The 18,291-nt window shown below is 39.7% G+C and overlaps 1 protein-coding gene across 16 annotated transcripts in view; it reads left to right on the forward strand.

The window, feature by feature from the left end:
* The window catches only part of BBS9 (Bardet-Biedl syndrome 9), a 797,962-nt gene that overhangs the window by 69,761 nt on the left and 709,910 nt on the right, over positions 1-18,291 (forward strand). For all 16 annotated transcript variants that reach the window (XM_063814159.1, XM_063814155.1, XM_054655541.2 and 13 more), the window contains one exon: positions 921-1,034. In XM_063814159.1, coding sequence (XP_063670229.1) covers positions 921-1,034 — 114 coding nt within the window. The remainder of the gene's footprint in view (positions 1-920; positions 1,035-18,291) is intronic.

Consider the following 18,291-nt stretch of genomic DNA (forward strand, 5'->3'; position numbering starts at 1 on the left):
AAATTCTTCTGGACAAACAAACCCAAAACAAATAAATGCTCCTATATAAATTTATAAATAAATAAGTACACATACATATATTTTTAGATATTTTTAGTGATTGAGTACTACCCAGTTTGAGGACTATTGCATTTGCTTTATGATAATTTAAAATTTTCCTTAACTTTTACATTTTGGATTAATGAGTGATGCTTCTTTATGGAAAAAATTGCTTTCTGAATCCTTTTTCTTTCCAACACATGTTTTAATCATAATGTTCTTGCTCTATATGTATAAAATACAGATAAATACTCTTTTCTCATTTGGAAAGAACTAGAAAGTGAAGCACATGCAGTCTATTAAATGCAGAGTATTTTTCTGTGTTTGGAAGGAGATTCTTCTTGGCAGACTTCAAATAAAAAACATTTTCCTATTTACTCGTTGAGGGAAGCTTAGAAAATTTCTCAATTAAATTAGAATATAATTAGGGGCTTGAATATTTTGAGAGTTGGGGTAGGAACATTAATTGCTTGAAAGTGTTGGGGATTTTTTTTTTCTTAGACACTGAGTCATTTCTTTGCTCTATTAGTGTTTATAAATGCAGAGAACTTATTTATTTCAGATCTGAAATTAGAGGGTTTTGTTGTTATTTAAATAATTACACTTTACTCAGATATAATCTGTCTAATAAAAATAGAATATAAAGTGTCCCCAGGATAATATTTTGTCTAATGGTGTAATTTAGCTGAGATGTAAATTGTTTTAACTGTACTGGCTTTGTGTGTCATCAGTATGCTAATTTTTCACAATACATAATATTTTAGTGCTTTGCCATTATAATTTCCCTAAAATTACTTAGAATCGGAGTAGTGGATGAGAACAAATTAATGTTTTTTAGTGTACACAAATACAAAGTAATCCTTTTTTTTTTTTTTCCTTAGGAACCTTGGGTAATGTGGAACATGGGAACCAATGTCAGATGAAATTGATGTATGAACATAATCTTCAGAGAACAGCCTGCAATATGACCTATGGATCATTTGGTGGTGTAAAAGGTAATTTGCTTTTAGTCATGAGTATGCTATTTCAAGTGACAGATTTAGAATATTTGGTCATATAAAACAGAGGATTAAGTGGTTTGACTCTCAGAAAGAGTTAAAATAGACATTTTATTGAAACCTTTGTATCCAAATGCCCAAGCAAGTCTATGGCCATACCACCCTGAATGTGCCTGATATCGTCTGATCTTGGAAGCTAATCAGGGTCAGGCCTGGTTAGTACTTGGATAGGAGACCAAATACCCAATCAAAATAATAAAAAAAAACCTTTAAACATTGGAAGTCTTTGATTTTTATATAACCAGCACATTTTTATATGGTCTATAGAAACATTTCTAAAACTGCCTTTTCTACAGATTTTGTCTTTTATATATAAGCTGACTGAAACTGAGCTCTTTTTGTGTGTGATGGAACTGTGGTACCTGACTGTCTCTCTCAGTGGAAAAAATGGTTGACCTCATTGACAGGAAGTCACTGCTCTACCTGCTACAGGCAGGATAAAGCTGCAAACACCTCTCTCCACTCTACCCATATCTGGGGCTGCTGCACAGGGTTGTGTGGGTTGTTTCTGCACAGGGCAGCTGGAAGAGTGGGGGATGTGGGGCTGAAATACAGACTTGATCCTGCTCATCGAGCCATGCTTTCTGGCTTGGAGTAAATCTACCCAGAGGAAGGGGTGCTTTTTCTGTGTTTCACAAAGGCATCACCTTTATCTAGCACTGGCTCAGTAAGACTGGGTTCCTCCCACCTTGGCAGAGGGGTGTCTTTTTCTAATTAGCACGAAGGCCACCTTCATTGTGTCCACTCAGTCCCAGAGCTTCCAGATTCACCAAGGCTTGGTGCTGACTTGTGTACACTCTTGCTGTTGGCATGGGAGGGCTCTTATTTCCAAACCAACTTATCTCCCTGCACCGTGACAGGGTAGTAGAGGAGCTGGTGGTGCTGGATTGAGGATAGGAAGCCAGGTGGTGACACTTACCTGTGTGATTGTGTGACTCTGTGTGCATATGTATCTATGTTCCTGTACCACCTGCAGAGCATGTAACTAGGGATTTTATAATATCTTAGCTCTTCCTGGACTCATGTTTTATGAGTTCATTGTTTAACTGTTGCATTGTATTTTTCCTTGGCAACGTGAGAAAATGACTTCATTTTGGAAGTATTATTCATTTGTGTGAACTCAGTTTTTTTGTATTAATACATACAAAGACAAGGAATAATTGAATTTGGGTATACCAAGCAGCATCAGGGATATTTGTGGTGGTGATGTGCAAATAAATATTTTGCATAACTGAAGTGATGTGAAACAAAACACTTGGTTAGGTTGGAGGACTGCTTGAGTAACAGGAATGTTTGGATTACTTGAACGATAAGGAGGTATCCAGAGTTAGATGAAGAGAGAAATTTAGATGAGGGGAGAGTCTGTCAGTGAAGTGCTTCCTCAGCTTTTAGAACTGATTTTTACTGTTCTTTGAAAAAATGTCTGACCTGATTAGGGAACCTAGGCCTCCCTTGTTTAATTAGCTATTTTCAATTCACTTTTCCCTACCGAATCTCCAAAAAGCAAATTACTAAATTCCATACATCATAAAAAAATTATAACATGAGAAAAAAGTGCTTTGGCCAAATAAAAGTGTTTTTTGATAGCATAACAGTGGTTCTTTAGATCACATCAAATGTCATATAGCAGGGATCCCCGATCCCCAAGCTACAGATGTGTAGTGGTCCATGACCTGTTAGGAACCGGGTTTCACAGCAGGAGGTGAGTGGCAGGTGAGTGAGCAAAGCTTCATCTGTATTTACAGCCACTCCCCATCACTTGCATTAGCCTGAGCTGCGCCTTCCGTCAGATCTGGCTGCATGAGATTCTCGTAGGAGCACAAACTCTATTGTGAACTGTGCATGCGAGGGATCTAGGTTGTGTGCTCTTATGCAAATCTAATGCCTGATCATCTGTCATTGCCTCCCATCATGCCAAGATGGGACCATCTAGTTGCAGGAAAACAAGCTCAGGGCTTCTACTGATCCTACACTGTGTCGAGTTGGGTAATTATTTCATTATATATTACAATGTAATAATAATAGAAATAAAGTGCACAATAAATGTAATGTGCTGAGTCATCCCGAAATCTTCCCCCTTCCTGGTCTGTGGAAAAATTGTCTTCCACAAAACTGGTCCTTGATGCCAAAAAGGTTGGGGACCACTATTATATAGATTGCAGTGTACTTTTTATTTTATTATCAGATCAACTTAACCCTGTTGGATACAGTGAGTTCTCAGTTTCTCTTCAAAGAATCAGTATGTCAGTATGTTCAGTTCTTTGTCATCCATTTTAAAGTTTAACTTCCTTGTAGTTTCAGTAAATAGCCTTTTCCACCAGTTTTAATCAGTAGTTCACATCTGTTGCCCTGGTCACCTGCTCTGTCCTGACTTATCCTGGTTGCTTGCTTTGACCTCAGTCAGCCCTGGTCACCTGCTCTGACCTAAGTCACCTTTAGTTACTTGTTCCATAACCGTCTTTCCTGCCAAACTGCTCACCCCACCACTCTGGCTCATACCCCTGTTTTCTTTAAAATAGCCAATCAGAATTAGCTTAGACTGTGTGGTCCAACCCTAGCCAATAGGGGAACAACACAGCAGTAGGGGCTACCTGTGTCAGGAATAAGAATCCCTTCCCCTCCCTTGTTCAGGTGTACTCTCGCCATTGCTCCATCTGCGAGTTGCACCCTTCTATAGATGTAAAATTGCCTTGCTGAGAATTTTTTTTTTTTTTTTTTTTTTTTTGAGATGGAGTCTCGCTCTGTCATCAGGCTGGAGTGCAGTGGTGTGATCTCGGCTCACTGCAACCTCCGACTCCCTGATTCAACAATTCTACCTCAGCCTCCCGAGTAGCTGGGATTACAGGCACATGCCACCACGCCCAGCTAATTTTTGTATTTTTAGTAGAGATGGGGTTTCACCATGTTGGCCAGGATGGTCTCTATCTCCTGACCTCGTGACCCGCCTGCCTCAGCCTCCCAAAGTGCTAGGATTACAGGCGTGAGCCACTGCACCTGGCCGAGAAAATTCTTTGAGCACTAGTTCTTCTTTTTGGCACTGAGGGACAAGCATTTGTTTGTAACAATCTGGTGGCCCGTATGGGAGCCCATTCTCTCCTGGAGAACAGGTCTCCAGTTGCCTCTTGTAGGGAGAAATGTCCCACTGCCTTGTTGCGGTAGCCTCAGGGTGAGAGACTGGGGATCCACCTGGTGTGACAAATAAACCCAGGCTAGCAACCTGGGGAAAAGGATCCTCACATACCGTGGCGACCAGGTAACTCTGTGCACAGAGCGAGGTAAGAAACGTCATAAAGGCGACAAAGTATTTCCTTGGTGGTCGGGATATTCAGGGGGCTGAATGTGCAGGTGAATGATCACAAGCACTCCTACTTGAGGTGCTGCTTGTGTGAATGGTACAAAGTACTACTGCTGTGCTGAGTGAGTGGGTCCTATCTGTGATTCCGTGGTCACCTCATATGGCTTAGGGCGGATCCTGCCATAGGATTTGTATCAGCATGCCGATGCCAAGAGGGACTTAGATCTCCTCCAGGGGAGCTGCCAGAGTGGACGAAGTGCAAGAAGGGTGCAAGGAGCCTCCTGCAGGTGGAACTAAAGGATAGGCGGGACACTTCTAATATGAGAAATTGAACCTAACAGCCCTAGCAAACCTCTAGAGAATAATAGGTGAGACATTTCTATATACTTCTTTGTACCTGGAAATCCCAAAGTGCTGGGATTACAGGTGTGAGGCACCATGCCCAGCCAAATCTTTTATTATTTTTAATATAACTTGGAAATCCTGTTCGAGACAGAAAGCCAATTTTCACCTTTGCATTAGTACACTATTGATGTCAACCAATTCTTAATAAAACCTTATAGACAAATCTATCCAATTTTAGTTTGATCATAAGATAAGATTCTTATAAACCTTATATATAACCCTTTACACCTTTTTTTGTTGTAGTTGTTAAAAAGCAGATCAGTGCTCTAAGAAAAGCCTGTTGTGCTTTTATTCCAATGTTCAATTTATGGAAAAACGGAATAATACACCTTTAACTTTAGCCGATATGTTCACACACAGAATTTCTTTACAAGATTAATTTTTCACCAACCTTCCACAACTTGTTCAAACCTTCAGCTTTTTCCCATCTAACTTGAAACAATCCTTGGCCGGGTGCGGTGGCTCACGCCTGTAATCCCAGCACTTTGGGAGGCCGAGGCAGGCGGATCACGAGGTCAGGAGATCGAGACCATCCTGGCTAACACGGTGAAACCCCGTCTCTACTAAAAATACAAAAACAAAATTAGCTGGGCATGGTGGCGGGCATCTGTAATCTCAGCTACCCGGGAGGCTGAGGCGGCAGAATGGCGTGAACCCAGGAGGCGGAGCTTGCAGTGAGCTGAGATCGCACCACTGCACTCCAGCCTGGGTGACAGAGCGAGACTCCGTCTCAAACAAAACAAAACAAAACAAAAAACTATCCTTTAACCCTCTAAACTAGGCAAAAAGAAAAAAATCCACATTCCCATGCCTTCTTATAATCTTTTTTCAAAAGCACATTTCATTTTCCTGACACACCTTGCATATAAAACTCTTTCTCTAGTAGTCTCAATTATATGTTACACGGTTAACTCTTAGAAACTTACTTTTGGTGAAAAATCTGGTAACTACATGATTTTAATTATGTACTAGGTGTGGAGCCTAGGGCACCAGACGGAAGTGCAGATAAGGTGTGACTCTCATGTATAGTTAGGGGATGTGGCTAACTCCACATGTCGCCAGGCCTTACTTAAAATCTAATGGCTCCACAGCAGTTAAGTTGAACAATTTTCAAGAGTCAAAGAAGCAGTTTATGACCTTAAAGCATTTATCAAACCTAATATCTGACCTGCCTAATTTAGACCAAGTGTCTTTATTTTACTAATAATCTTTAAAGCTGTGTTTTTATTTCCCAAAGATTACTTAAGTCACGTGAACTAAAAGGCATTATAGTCTTAATTTTTTGACAATATTTAAGTGCCTATTATTTTTAAACCAATTAATCAGAACTTTTATATATATATAAACATCACACACACAACACATATAAGTACACAGACAAAAGAAGATCCAATAGTTGTAAGATTTTTCATTTGCCAGTTTCTAAGTTTCCCTTTAAAGCATTCAGTTTCTAGCCTTAATAAACAGGTATAGGTGGAAGGCGAAACAGATCCCCCAAAATTAAGGGTTCCATTTTTATACCAGATCCTGGATCCCAAAAAAGGGATGGGTATCAGCCCATTTCCCATGGGAGTCTTATCTCTCAGTAGGGGATGGGGACATTTCCATACCTTCTAGGTGGCCAAGAGCATGCTTCTCTGATCCAAACATGGAAAGAGCTGAGTGTCCCCCCATAACTTCCATTAGCTATCCCCAAAAGTGTATTTCCTACCTAGTTATTATGCATGAAATCTCTCGCATAATATGAAGTAATTTCTAATACCCCCAAAAGTAAAAAATGTGAGAGGGATCTACCTATTTTCAATTCTTAGGGTTCCACGAGGGAAACAGAAGTCTTTTTTTTCTCCCCAAAATGGGGTCTGCAGCACCTCCTCTGTTTTTCCCAAGGTGTCCCAAGCTGTTAAATATTATCTTAGGTCCTCTCGTGTGCATCAAGAATGTCAAGAAGACAAAATGGAGAAAATTCAGTTGACTGAGAAGAAAAAACCCCTTTTCCAGAAAAACACAATCCAGGAAGAGGAAAAAAAATACATAAAGGCCTTTAAAATGTACGTATAACTTGGATATCTGCTTTTAAGTAAGCTGACTTTTAACCATAGTGCTCCTTAAAAAAAATTCCTTATAAACCTCTTATTACCCTACTTTAACCAGGCCAAACAGACAATATTTCTGGCTTTTAAACGTTACCAAAAGTAACCTCACAGGTGAAACCAATAAGCCTTAGTTACTAAGCTACAGCACTGGACAGTTTCCATTGCCCTTCCCAGAAAGAGCCTAGAGCAGTCAATTTTGAGCTTGCAAAAGCTTTTAACTGCTTGAGATAATTTTTAGAGCTCTGACATAAACTCCAAAATTCCTGTCCTCCAGATGGCTGAGAACAAGAGAAAGTACTGCCACGTACTTAAAAGGTCAAGCTCCCAAGGACATAAAACAAGACAAGAGGGGAACCTCATTCATTTTTTTTTGTTTGTTTGCTTCAGGAACCTGCAGCAAAGTTTGTAGCTGACTAGTTTGCTGGGCTAGCTTGAACAGCAGGCTTGTTCTAAGCCCATGTGTCCTAAGCCCATGTTCAATCTTAAGGTACTCCTCTTTATGACAGAATATAGTAAAAAACATTTATAGCAGAAAGTTCCCCAGAGTCGCTATAGCTTAAGACCAGCCTCACAAATCCTTTTTCTCATTAATTAAAATATTGCAAGAGGTAGTGATTTTTACCACACCTATAAGCAGTTTGCACAGAGAGAGAGAGAGAGAGAGAGAAGAAAGGGAAGGGAAGGGAGAAAAGCATTGCCTGCAGTGGGGTGGGAAGACGAGGAGCTTAGGGGAAGCTAGAGAAAGACCCACCATTGCAGTGACACTAAACAAAGTTCAGGTGGTTGCTTGTCATTTGCTAAGGGATCTTTTCCAGCAGTCCCATCAGCTTTCAAGTTTCCCCTTTTGGGGAGAAAAGAAGCTCCCCATGTCCGGTGATCCTGTACATGCCTAATCCCCCCACAGCCATCAGCAAAGAGCGCAAGGCAGATTAATCCAAAGAAAATAGTGGTTAACATCCCATAATGCCAAATTCATTTTTAACCAAAAGGGATTTTACTGAGAGGGGCCTCTAACCGCCTAAATCTTAAGAAGAACTCTAACCTTCCTAAGTTGGGTCTCGAACCCAAATTTGTCGAGAATCCTTACTTTTTATTAAGAGGGGCGTTTAACCCATTCTGTCTTAGGAGAGACTTTTAAATCTTCTAAGTTGGGCCTCTAATCCACCACTTAACCATAGTCGGCCAATGGGTTCTGCATTCTGTTTCCTTTGGGTCGGGAGTCTCCTTCGTATCGTTCTTTCATGGTTGACCAGGAAAATGTTACTGGAAAGGGGTCCTGATCCAGACCCCCAGGCAGGGTTCTTGGATCTCAAACAAGAAAGAATTCAGGGCAAGTTCATAGAGTAAAGTGACAGCAAGTTTATTAACAAAGTAAAGGAATAAAAGAATGGCTACTCCATTGGCAGAGCAGCCCTGAGGGCTGCTGATTGGCTATTTTATGATTATTTATTGATTAAATGCTAAACAAGGGATGGATTATTTATGAGTTTTCCAGGAAAAGGGTGGGCAGTTTCCCCAGAACTGAGGTTTCCTCCCCTCTTTAGACCATACAATGTAACTCCCTGATGTTGCCATGGCATTTGTAAATTGACATGGCACTAGTGGGAGTGTCTTTTAGCATGCTAATGCATTATAATTAGCGATAATGAGTAGTGAGGACAACCAGAGGTCACTTTGGTCGCCATCTTGGTTTTGGTGGGTTTTGGCTGGCTTCTTTACCACATACTGTTTTATCAGTAAGGTCTTTGTGACTGTACCTTGTGCCAACCTCCTGTCTTATCCTGTGACTTGGAATGTCTAACCTTCTGGGAATGCAGCCCAGTAGGTCTCAGCCTCATTTTACCCAGTCCCTATTCACGATGGAGTCACTCTGGTTCCGATGCTTCTGACAAAGCTATGAATGAACATCTTTTTACATAAATCTTTATCTACATTTCTGATTATTTCCTTAGGATAGAGTGGAGAGGTTGAGTTATTAAGTCAGACACTTGTAAAATATTTTTTTCCAATATGAAAGTAGCTTTATTCCTTAAATACTGTATAAATTGCAAAAAGTTCAGAACTTAGGCAGAAGAAAGTAAGACTCCAAGACTTGTACATTTCATAAGAAATCCCACTTTCTAAGCCTGATGTCTTTAATGTATATTTGGTGTGCACCTTTCCAGTAGTGAGTGGGTGATTCTTTTAATTGGAAAGCTTCCCTGGAGTTGATGTTATTTAAAAAAGAAACCTAAAAATCCTTGTTTTCTACTTTCCTCTATTCCATATGGCATCTTATGGAATTATTGTTTGGTATTCATGTCATGTCTCAATAGAGGAATTAAGCAAAACTAAAGCCCAACACAGTTTTAAGCAAATGTGTTATTTAAATTATGGAAAGGCAGTGGGAGAAGAGGTGTGCAGTATTTTATGTGTGCGTCAAAATGAACTAACACTAGATGGCAGTCCTCTATAACTTTTGGCCTTAGTTGCTGCCGCCTTAGAATAAGGTATGGCAGGAAATCACTAATGGAGGAATGTTGATCCCATAATAATGCTTTGTCTTTTATTAAAAATAAATGTAACTTCTTCGAGTTGCACAACAGGGTGGGTTTTTAAAAGACAGTTAATTATAACAGATAACAGAATATAATATAAAAGCGCTTTCTAGCTATGCTTCTCAAACTTTTAACTTTTTTAAAACTTTTAAGTTGCATTTGAATTATAAGGGGATCGTGATTAAAATGCAGATTCTGACTCTTGTAAGTCTGAAATTGGACCTTAAATTCTGAATTTCTGACAGTATTCCAGGTAATGCTAAGCTGCAGTGATCTAGAGGTGTGCTATAGCCCTATGTCTGCAAAATGCTTATTTTGTATCAGGCAGTGTTCTAAGAGCTTTACAGGTTGAAAAAGTAACTGTGAGTGGTGGAGAGAGGATTTCTACCCAGCCTGTCTGCATCTAGAGACTTCTGGTATTAGTCACACTAAACTGCCTCCTTGATTGGGCTGTGAGTGAATTTACCTCCTCCCCCATTCAGAAAAAACTTTCCTATCAGAATGGAGTGTAGTTTGGTTTGGCTAAAGTTAAGTGCATATCTTTGACTCTTCATAGATTATGGGAAATATGTTAAGTAACTTCTGGGTCGTATGTTTGCTTTTTCAGTTTTATTTTTCTGGTTGGTGCTTTGGTTTGTAAGAGAAGTCCAAAAACATTTAAAATTCCTCCAAAAATTATAATATTAATTAGTTGTATTGGGCTTTTATTTATTTATTTTTGCAGAGGGGAAGTGTGTTTGAAGTCAAAAATGTTTGTTGTTTTTTAAAATTTAAATCCAAGCTGCTTTTTTGAAGGAATATGTGATTTTGGGTTCTAAAAAAATATTAGTTTATCTTTGTTTTTTATGCTCTTGACAAATTAATGCTTGTAAAATTTAGTGAGTAGCATAAGCATAGACAAACAAGTTACAGTTTGGACATATACTAAATCAATTTTGAAAAGGTAGATTTTAATAGATTTAAGATATGTTAGTAATATTGGTGGAATTTATTTGTTTTGGTAATTTGAACTCTACTTGTTTTTGAAAAAAGAACAAAATGATATTTTTGCCAGATTTTCACTTGCTTTTGTTTCTTTGTGTTACTAAAATTTCCAATGGTTGTTAACATGGTATTTTACCTAGTTAAGACAAACTTGCCATTTCAAAATAATATTTGGAAAAAGACAGCATTAATATTGATTCACAGAAAGCCAGTGGTGAAGAAAATAATCTTGTTTTAAGGTCAACAGCTGCATATACTTTACGTAGTAAAATAAGATACTTCTTGTAGTCTATGTAGTATCAAGATATTTGAGCTAGAATTTCCTTCACTGATAGTCTGATTTAGAGTCCCTGTAGTAACTGACCCAAAGTCCTCAGTTACCCCAAATTTATCTTGTTGGCTGTGAAAAGATGATGAACCTTATAATATATAGGAATCTTTCAAGTGTGTAACAGGGACACTGGGAAGGAATTGTTGGTTTGTTGTAGGTGCTTGGGCACTTTCAGGGACTGAAGCAAGTCTGGTGTGTTGTTCCTCCCTTACATCATCTCTCTTTGTCCCTCCGTCTGTCCATCCCCTCATCCATTCGATGCATATTTACTAAGAATTCTGAGTGCCCAGGCACTGTGTTAGTTTTCTTGGAATAGACAGATAAAGAAAACACAGTTTATGGGCTGGCCATGGTGGCTCATGCCTGTAATCCCAGCACTTTGGGAGGCTGAGGTGGGTGGAGACTTGAGGTCAGGAGTTCGAGACCAGCCTGGCCAACGTGGTAAAACCCCATCTCTACTAAAAATACAAAAAAATTAGCTGGGCGCGGTGGTGGGTGCCTGTAATCCCAGCTACTTGGGAGGCTGAGACAGGAGAAATCGCTTGAACCCGGGAGGCGGAGGTTGCAGTGAGCCGAGATTGCATCATTGCACTCCAGCCTGGGTGACAGAGTGAGACTCCGTCTCAAAAAAAGAAAAAAGAAAAAAGACAGTTTATGTTCTCAAGTAGCTCACAATCTAGGAGTAATAAAGATGAAGGGTTAACTATAAAATAATGAGGTAAATCATGATAGAGATGAATATGTACAAAACGATGCCCTGGGATTAGAGCAGCTCCCTGTAGTTGAGTGAATATGTGTGTGTGTGTGTGTGTGTGTGTGTGTGTGTGTGTGTGGCAGGTGGGGGTGGGGTAGGGTGGGGGGAGGGGCGGGGGCGAGGGGAGTAAATGAGAGTGGGGAGTGTGCTGTTACCTTTTTTATTCCAGCCCTTCATTTTTATCCTCTTTAATCCAGAGATTAGTAATTCCCAGTTTCAATTTTATGGTCTTCAGTATGGTCTTTAGTCTTTGTTGCCCAAAGATTGAACCATTCAAATTCCTTCTGGGATAGTTTGTTCCTCTCAGGAAGATTACTTTTCAGACTTTATAGTGCTTTAAAAACCTTGCTATTTTTAGGCTACTAAATTGACTTTTTAACTTATAGCATAAAGCCCTCAGTAAGGGACAATTATTTTCTTTAGCTACCAGCTGATCTTTAATGGAGAAGGATATAGTGCTCTTCAAGAGTACTATGACTATGTTCGTTGAGAATGACAAATTTAAGGGTAGGGATAAGAAGAGGAACTAGCACAGAGATTAAGGAATATAAATTTAGAGACAGAAGAGCATGGTGTCATGGAAGGAGAGGGAAGGGAGAGATTCCAAGAGTCACTGAAGGACTTGAGAGTTCAGAGGTTAAGCAGCTGGAGTATTGGAAAGAAAATGTTGGATTTGGTCATTTGCAAGTCATTGGTGATTTTAGGGAGAATAATTTTAACAGAAGGGTAGGAACATTGGTCATGTTGCACTGGAATGAGGAATTCATAGAGAAGAAATGGAAATCCCAAAGGAAAGGTGCTTTGTAAAGGGGTTTGGGCATGAAGGTAGGTGCAATTAAAGCCATAGCCAGAGGGGAACATGTTTTATAAGGAGGGGAGAAGTCTTTGAGAACACGTGGTGAAATCTTAATCTGATAAACCAAATGCCTTTCATAGATAGTATTTTGCTGAAAAAATTTGACCTGAATACATTTTTACTTTTATTTTATTTTATTTTTTTGTTTTAGAGACAGGGTCTAGCATTGTCACCCAGGCTGGAGTGCGGTGGTACGATCTCAGCTCACTGCAACCTCTGCCTCCCGAGTTCAAGCAGTCCTCCTGCCTCAGCCTCCTGAGTAGCTGGGACTACAGATGTGCACTACCATGCCAGGCTATTTGTTTTTTTTTGTAGGGACGGGGTTTTGCCGTATTGCCCAGGCTGGTCTCAAACTCCTGGGCTCAAGCGATCTGCCTGCCTCAGCCTCTCAGAGTGCTAGGGTTACAGGCATGAGCCATTGTGCCTGGCCCCATTTTTATTTTTAAAATTATGTTGTTTTGATTATGATGTGCCTATAATTTAAAACATTGTTTCTCATCGTGTAATTTGTGCCTTATAGCCCTGTTGAATTATTGCCTTCTTTTCATAATAAATGTGTGGTTTATGGGGAAAAAGCCTATTTAATACTTCATGAGATTAAAAGTCAGATGCTTTGGAAAAAAAAGAAAAGGAAAAGAAATACTTTATTAGAAATTATCACCATTACACCACCATCTGGTTCTTTCTTCAATTTTTTTTTAATTAAAAAAAAATAGATGCTGGGTGTGGTGGCTCACGCCTGTAATCCCAGCACTTTGGGAGGCTGAGGGGGGCGGATCACGAGGTCAGGAGATCAAGACCATCCTGGCCAACATGGTGAAACCCCGCCTCTGCTAAAAATACAAAAATTAGCTGGGCGTGGTGGCATGTGCCTGTAGTCCCAGCTGCTCAGGAAGCTGAGGCAGGAGAATTGCTTGAACCCAGGAGGCAGAGGCTGCAGTGAGCCGAGATCGAGCCACTGCACTCCACTGCACTCCAGAGTGAGACTCTGTCTTTAAAAAAAAAAAAAAAAGTAGATACAAGGTCTGGCTATGTTGCCCAGGCTGGTCTTGAAGTCTTGGGCTCAGCCAGTATGCCTGCCTAGGCCTCCCAAAGTGCTGGGATTACAGGTGTGAGCCACCGTGACTGGCTCTTTCTTCAATTTTTATCTTTATCAACATCTTAAACTTATTTGCTTTCCTTTAAAAAATTTCTTTTCTTGATTATAGAGCTTTGTTTTACATGGGGATTTTTTTTTTTTTTTTTTTTTTTTTTTGAGACTGAGTCTCGCTCTGTCGCCCAGGCTGGAGTGCAGTGGTGCAATCTCGGCTCACTGCAAGCTCCGCCTCCCGGGTTCACGCCATTCTCCTGCCTCAGCCTCCTGAGCAGCTGGGTCCACAGGCATCTGCCACCACACTCGGCTAACTTTTTGTATTTTTGGTAGAGGATACATGGGGATATTTATATTTTGAACTTACCTGTTAACACACAACTCAAGAGTTAAATGTTACCGTCAAAAATCCAAACCTCCCATTTCCTGCAGAGGCCATAATTCTGCTTTTTCATGTGGATTTAGATGTACTTTTGTTTTCTTTCCAACCTTGTCTTTGGTAAAACTGAAGACTCCCTTGGTTGCAACTGACAGTTGGCTTAAGCAAGAATAGGAAGTTGACTGGCTAACGTCACTTGAGCCTTCTCTGTGATCAGATCTGGTTTCTCTCTTTTCATCTCTTGCTTCCATTTCCTGGGATAGGCTATTTCCTTCTGGTTACATGATGGCTATAGCAGCTTTAAATCTTTACTTGTCACATTCTAGTCCATGTAAAAGAGGTTCTTCATTTCTCGTAGAAGGCTCAACAAAAGTCTGTTTCCAACTCACAGGCTCTGGTTGGGCCATCTCTGAACCAATCACTGCCACCAAAGGAATGTGATTAAACTTGAGCCTGAGCCACAGGTGTGGGAAGTCCTCTTACCACTAAGAGTAAGAGTGGAGAGGGGAGAGGGGTGGATTTCCAGAGGAATATCAGTGAATAATTAACTGTGGTGAATCTGAGGACTTTGGAGGTGATCAAGAAAAAAGACATGGCTATCAGATGGCAGTAGAACACAATAAGCTTTATTCGCATGGTGCTTTGGCAGGATTGCATGCAAGAGGAGGTCCCTTACAGCAAGAGACCTTCCAGAGAGAGTGAGGTGGCCTCGACCCAGAAGGGGCAGAGGTCAGGGGAGCTTTCTGGGGAGAGAGGACCTAGAGTGGGGCTTAGGTGTCCAGGTTGCTGAGAAGCAGGACTGGGGAGGGCAGCAGCAACATACAGTCTTTTACACGCTCAGGGTTTGTTTTACCTGTAGCTAGTGGATGTTGGGTGCAGTTTTTCAGGGTATGCAAAACAGGCTGAAAATATCCTTATTTGGGCTATGTTTAAAGCAATTGATATAAAAATTTGAATTTGGTATCCGTGAGCTTTGAGTTAATGGTCAGTCTGAATGAAGAAGTAAACAACATGGGGTCAATATATAAAGGGGTCACCTTTAACCTGGTTCTGTAGCATTAATGAAAGAGAGTGAAATAGGTGCTGGGTGGCCAAAAAACTGTAAATATCCACCTTGCTTTTGGTTTCACTTTCTCTCCTAGGACCTCCCTGTGGTACTACTTTAGAACTGACAGGAGAGGCCAGCAGTGGTGATTTGAGAGTGTGCCCTTAGGTGTGTATATGAATTGGAGAAGGCAGGGCCTAAGCAGTTAAACGATATGCTCTGTCCTGGGCTGAATGCAGCCTCATTCTGGTACAGTGTGTGGGGATAATTGCTTGAAATGTTTGTGTGTATTTTGAGGATTTGTTGTAATTGAATTTAATTGAGTGCTTTGCAAAACCATTTGTCATGATTTTAGGCTTGGTATGCATAGATATTTAAATTCGGGGGCATGTCTCAAATTATTTACAGAAGAGATTGAAACTTGAAATAATGTAAGTTATGATTTTTACTTTATCTTTTCCTCACTTTCAGTATTCTTCACATGAGGATGTATATACTTTTGTTATAAAAGTAGTCTTGTTCACAGAGGCATATTTAAAACATATGTACCGGTAAAAAAAAAAAAAAGTAAATGATTAAGCACCACCTCCCAAACGCAACCACTGAAAACATGTATGTGGATAGTAGAATATAATCCAGAATGTTTCAATTTGAGCTAACCCAGAGTAATTTTAGAGTAATTTTACAGTTTCTGGAATTTAGTCATCTTACCACCTAAAGGGCCCAACCAGTGAAAAGCATGTTTATCATGTCAAGTCTGGTGCTGTATAATGGAATGCAAGCAAGTTATGAAAATAAATGTTAAATGGAAAAGCCTTTACTTTATATGCATATATCTTGAAGTCAGTTGAGTAATTTATTCACTATTGGTGTTTATTTTGTATTAAAACATATGAATTTACTAGAAGACAGAAAAAAATCTGCGTGATTTGGGTCAAGCTGCAAATAGGAAAAGTGGCATATTATAAGATATTCCTAAATATTTAGTGATGATACATTTCACCTGCAATTCGTGCACTTGAAATCAAAACTTGTCTTTCCTTTAAGATGGCAAAAATATATAGAATAATATAAAAACTGTGCACATTTTATATTTGGGGAAAGACCTCTTGAACTGCACATAAGCTTCTGCTTATTCTTTCTAACTTGCTTTTCAGGTTACTTTTTCAGTCTATATACTTGGAATAATGCTCTTAAATGACTTTCGTTACATTAAACCTGAGATTTCCTGACATGTAGTAGTGTCCTAGTCCATTTGTGTTGCTATACCAAAACGCCTGAGACTGGGTAATTTATAAAGAACAGACATTTATTTCTCACAGGTCTGGAGGCTGGGAAGTCCAAAATCAAGGTGCCAGCAGGTTCAGTGTGCAGCTAGGGCCTGTTCCTCATAGATGGCACCACCTTGGTGTCCTCACATGGCAGAAGAACAGAGGAGCAGAAGAGCAAAGGGCCTAAGCTACTTCCCTCCATTCTTTCACAAGGCACTAATCCATTCGTGAGGGTGGAGCTCTCATTACTTAATCACTTCCCAAAAGGCCACACCTCTTAATACCACTACAATGGGAATTAATTTTCAACATAGGAATTTTGGATGACGTTCAGACCATAGCAAGTAGTCTCTTACAGTCATTTTAGATCTATCCCTTTTACATCCTATCCATATTATGTGGATTTGGGCTGCTGTGACCCAGTGGTCACATGACCCACTGGTTGTTGGAGATTTGGTAAATGATACCATAACCATTTTTCACTTGTTAACAAACTGCCCCTCAATTATAATGTGGTATCTCCTATATATATCTATATATCTGTCTGTTAGGGTTTTATTTGGGTTCTTTTTTTTGTTGTTTTAGTTATTTAGCCTCCCATATCACTTTGTCACTGTGTGTTTGTTTTGTTTAATTCATATTCTTATTAAATTGCTCAGTAGTGTGAAATGTTTTTAGAGACCTTTGTTCTGATTCTTGGTTCTGTTTTTCTTCATCTGTCTTTCGCATATTGTCTTCCCCTGTCCCTCTCTCTGCCTTTTTTTTTTTTTTTTGTAGTATGTTTGTGGATTTGCCAGGCCAGCCTCTTTACCTTGCTTGAGCAATCAAGCTTAGCTTGGCCCACTCTGTTTGGGCCTGTTTGCTTTTTTATGGTGCTGGTGAATTTTTCTTGCCTTCTTTCCTACCCAATCAGAGAGGAGTTTGTTTTCCTTTCTGATGTACTGTTTTGACGGTTGGATATCACGCAGTGTGTCTGCTTATCACCTATCTAGGGGCAGTGGAGAAGACATGGGGAGGAAGAAGGGTTGTCTGTAGCAGCCTTACTGTAGGATTTGGCTTCAACCCTCTCTTTTGTGATTTTGCTAAGCATCTTGAATTACTGTCACACTACCTGGTTGGTCTGTAACCTGTTATCTTGGAAGGCTGAGAGATATTCTTAGATTTTGGATCTTCTCTCTTACTATTCATCAGGTTTCCTTGAGTCAGTGCCATTTGTTGCTTCCCTTGTTTGTATTTCATTAGAAGCTGTTTCCATTCGCCACCCCCTACTTTTCTTCTGGTCCTCTGTGGGTGTGTGTGAGGCTTCACATGGCAATTCCTCCTCTCGCCTGTCTTCCACTTCTTCTACTCATCATAATTGCTGGAGATATTTATTTAGCTTGGCTGCTATTTTTTATGGTCTATGGCCTTTCCTGCTTTTTTCTTTTTGCAGAAAAAATACCAAAATGATAAAATCTGTATTTTTCTTTTCTGACCAGAAGGAATGTGGTAAAGGTAGAACTTATGGTATTATGGGCATTTCCATTTCTCTGGGCTGTCTACATCTCCCCTCCCCTTCCTGGATTTGTCTTCCTATAAGCTTGAGAGTTTTAATGAAATTTTCAGAATTTTGTTTATTCACAGCCTCACCCCTCCTTTTCCTTATGTGGAGTTTGGTCTTAGCAGCTTCACAAAATGCACCAAATCTAGCCCTGAAGATTCTTGGAAACATCTGCTTTATGGTCACCATATTTTAAAGATTGTGGTATGAAATTGTGTTCTTTCTTTGGTTTCATTGCCATTGGTGTATGTTTGCTATTTTCTATAATTTACTTATTTATTTGTTTAATCCACGAAGTTACATTTTTTAAAGGGTCTTTAAAACTAATCCCAATGCTGGATTTGAAAAACGAATGTTCATCATAAAAATTCCTGTGGATTCAACAGTTCAGTTGTTTGAATAATTCTGGTAGACTTATTTAGTACAGATTAATTTCATTGTATTTGATGTGAATATCTTTTTTCCAGATTGTTATTGGCTTTTAAACTGTGTAAGTGTTTTAATGTGGTCAGATCATTCTTTTCTTGTACACTTTATTTCTTCTAAGCTTAGAAACTTCTCTTCCATGCAGAATTTTGATGTTTCTGTTTCCTGGAGTTTGATTATCTAGCAGG

Source organism: Pan troglodytes, chromosome 6 (genome assembly GCF_028858775.2).
Source record: "Pan troglodytes isolate AG18354 chromosome 6, NHGRI_mPanTro3-v2.0_pri, whole genome shotgun sequence".
NCBI classification, from domain to species: domain Eukaryota; kingdom Metazoa; phylum Chordata; class Mammalia; order Primates; family Hominidae; genus Pan; species Pan troglodytes.